The 2,240-nt window shown below is 22.6% G+C and overlaps 1 protein-coding gene across 1 annotated transcript; it reads right to left on the bottom strand.

The window, feature by feature from the left end:
• Positions 1-445: 445 nt before the first annotated feature.
• On the bottom strand, positions 446-1,886 carry PGO_004245 (variable surface protein; the record flags this gene model as incomplete). Its single annotated transcript, XM_028691446.1, has 3 exons — positions 446-601; positions 718-1,647; positions 1,833-1,886. The coding sequence occupies 3 exons, from the start codon at positions 1,884-1,886 to the stop codon at positions 446-448; spliced, it is 1,140 nt and encodes a 379-aa protein (XP_028547247.1).
• Between the last annotated feature and the right edge of the window lie 354 nt (positions 1,887-2,240).

Below are 2,240 nucleotides of genomic sequence, written 5' to 3'. Positions count from 1 at the left end.
CATAAATAATATAAGATATATAAATCTTAATATAATTTCAAAACACATGTAGGTATACATAACATTATAATAAAAATATAATAAAAAATATATATATATTATTTGGTGTAATTAAAATATATTTAACAGATATTATAAATCCAATATGCTAAGCAAAATAATAAAATATTATATATATAATAAAATCCTATAAATAAAAATAAATATATAATCTTAAATGCGTATATATAATATTAAAAATTAAAACAAAAAACCCTAAAACGGAACCCTCAACCCTAAACTCTAAACTATAAATCCTATATATATTTATAATTTATTAGTGTATTATACAAAAAAAAAATATATTCTTTGCTTTTTGATAGATTTCTAGGTTCGTATAGCAATACTTATGATAATTCAAATGTATATATAAAAAATGTTCCTTTGTGTGTCCCTTACAGTAGAATTATATATTACTGTATGTTAATTTAAATCTTCTCGGTGATTCTAAATTTTCATACATCGAATAATCTTCTGTTATATTACCATCCATTATAATATTACGTTTTCTTTTAGATTTTCCTACTAAGACTTTTTTTAACCAATACCCGACTGGAGTAAACTAATAAAAGTATGATATTTATAAAACATATTTTATGCATAATATTATTAGACTTAAAAATTTATAATTTTTATTTAATATAATGTAATACATATTTCTTTTTTATTCATATAGACGATTACTTTGCACAGTATAACAGAAAGAACTGTAATTCCTATAACTAAAGGAGGCATTACCATATTTTTTGAGGATGAAGAAGCTGAAAAATCAAAAATGGCACTCTGCATGGGACCTTTAATAACCAAAGAATTAAATTTATAATTATCATGGATTAAATCTTGTTCATTTGTATTTCTTAATAAAATATGTACTTGTTGACCTGGATGTACCCCACTGCTACGAAATTCTTCTTCTTGATCTATTGTTCTGTGTTCCACTGTTTTTTCTCTTGATTCTGGCAATCCACTATGATGTTCTTGTTGATTTGGAGATTTATCATTATTTTTTCGTGAATTACATGACAATTTCTTTGGATTCTTGCCCTCAAAAAGCTTCTTAATATATTCACAATGCTTAGTCTCTGCATGATCTTTACTGCACTTTAATTCGAATTTGCTATATATAAAGGCATATTTATTAAGAAGTTTCGTATAATCAGCACTACATGAACCATTAGTTATAACTTGTTTAAGCTCATTATAATCTTTTGAATAATCAAAAAGTTGCTTAATGTCCATAAATTCTTCTCGATCGATATTATATTTATCATAATTATATGTACACATGCCTCCATTACTTTGTAGTATGAACTTAATAACATCTATAACAGGTGTAAAATTTATATTGTATTTTATATTTTTATATATTATATCTCCTAACCAAAAGTACAGGTAATCACAATAAGAACTATTAATTTTCCCTTTCGTATTTAAATCATATATATGGCATAAGGCATTAACTATTTTTTCAGGAGTATTCGTAATCCATTTCTGCGTGTCTATAAGTTTCGATCCATATTCTTTAATAATATTACTCTCACAACTATCATCTGCATTATCGAATATAGCGTACATCTCTTTTGTAGGTAAATTTTTAGGTACATTAGCCTATGAATATAAAACAAATAACAATATATATATTTTTTATTTATAAGAAAAATACAATAATTAATTTAAGAAAAAATATGGTATTTTAACATAAATAATAATTTACATTACACAAAATACGTACTGCTAGTTCATGTACCATTGTTATCGAATGTTAAAAAAGTGATATACAAACAGAATAGAACAATCATATATTTAGGTATGTATTTACTAATATATTGAAACAATTCTAATAACATTTATAAGAATATATATTGTTCTATCTAAGATTATGGAATAATCCTTATAGTGTTGTCTATTTTTACAACATTTTATGACACGTAATTTCTTTTACATTGTTATCTATGAAATATGGATGCATATTTGTATATCTGATGTATTATGTAAATATATATATTTTAAGTATTCTATGATATTTGTAACATGAATATAAAATTAATTATTTGGAATACTTAATAATACATGTTATATTATAATGTATATTAAAGTTACAATATGTATTCTGTATACATAATTCTTATGAAATTAAGTGTCATGAACACATATAAATTAAATTAAAAATTTTTGTCTTTTTTATTTTATACAGAATATGA

The sequence above is a fragment of the Plasmodium gonderi genome (assembly GCF_002157705.1).
Source record: "Plasmodium gonderi DNA, contig: Pgo-contig_740, whole genome shotgun sequence".
NCBI classification, from domain to species: Eukaryota; Apicomplexa; class Aconoidasida; order Haemosporida; family Plasmodiidae; genus Plasmodium; species Plasmodium gonderi.
This window is presented reverse-complemented; position numbering and strand designations above follow the sequence as displayed.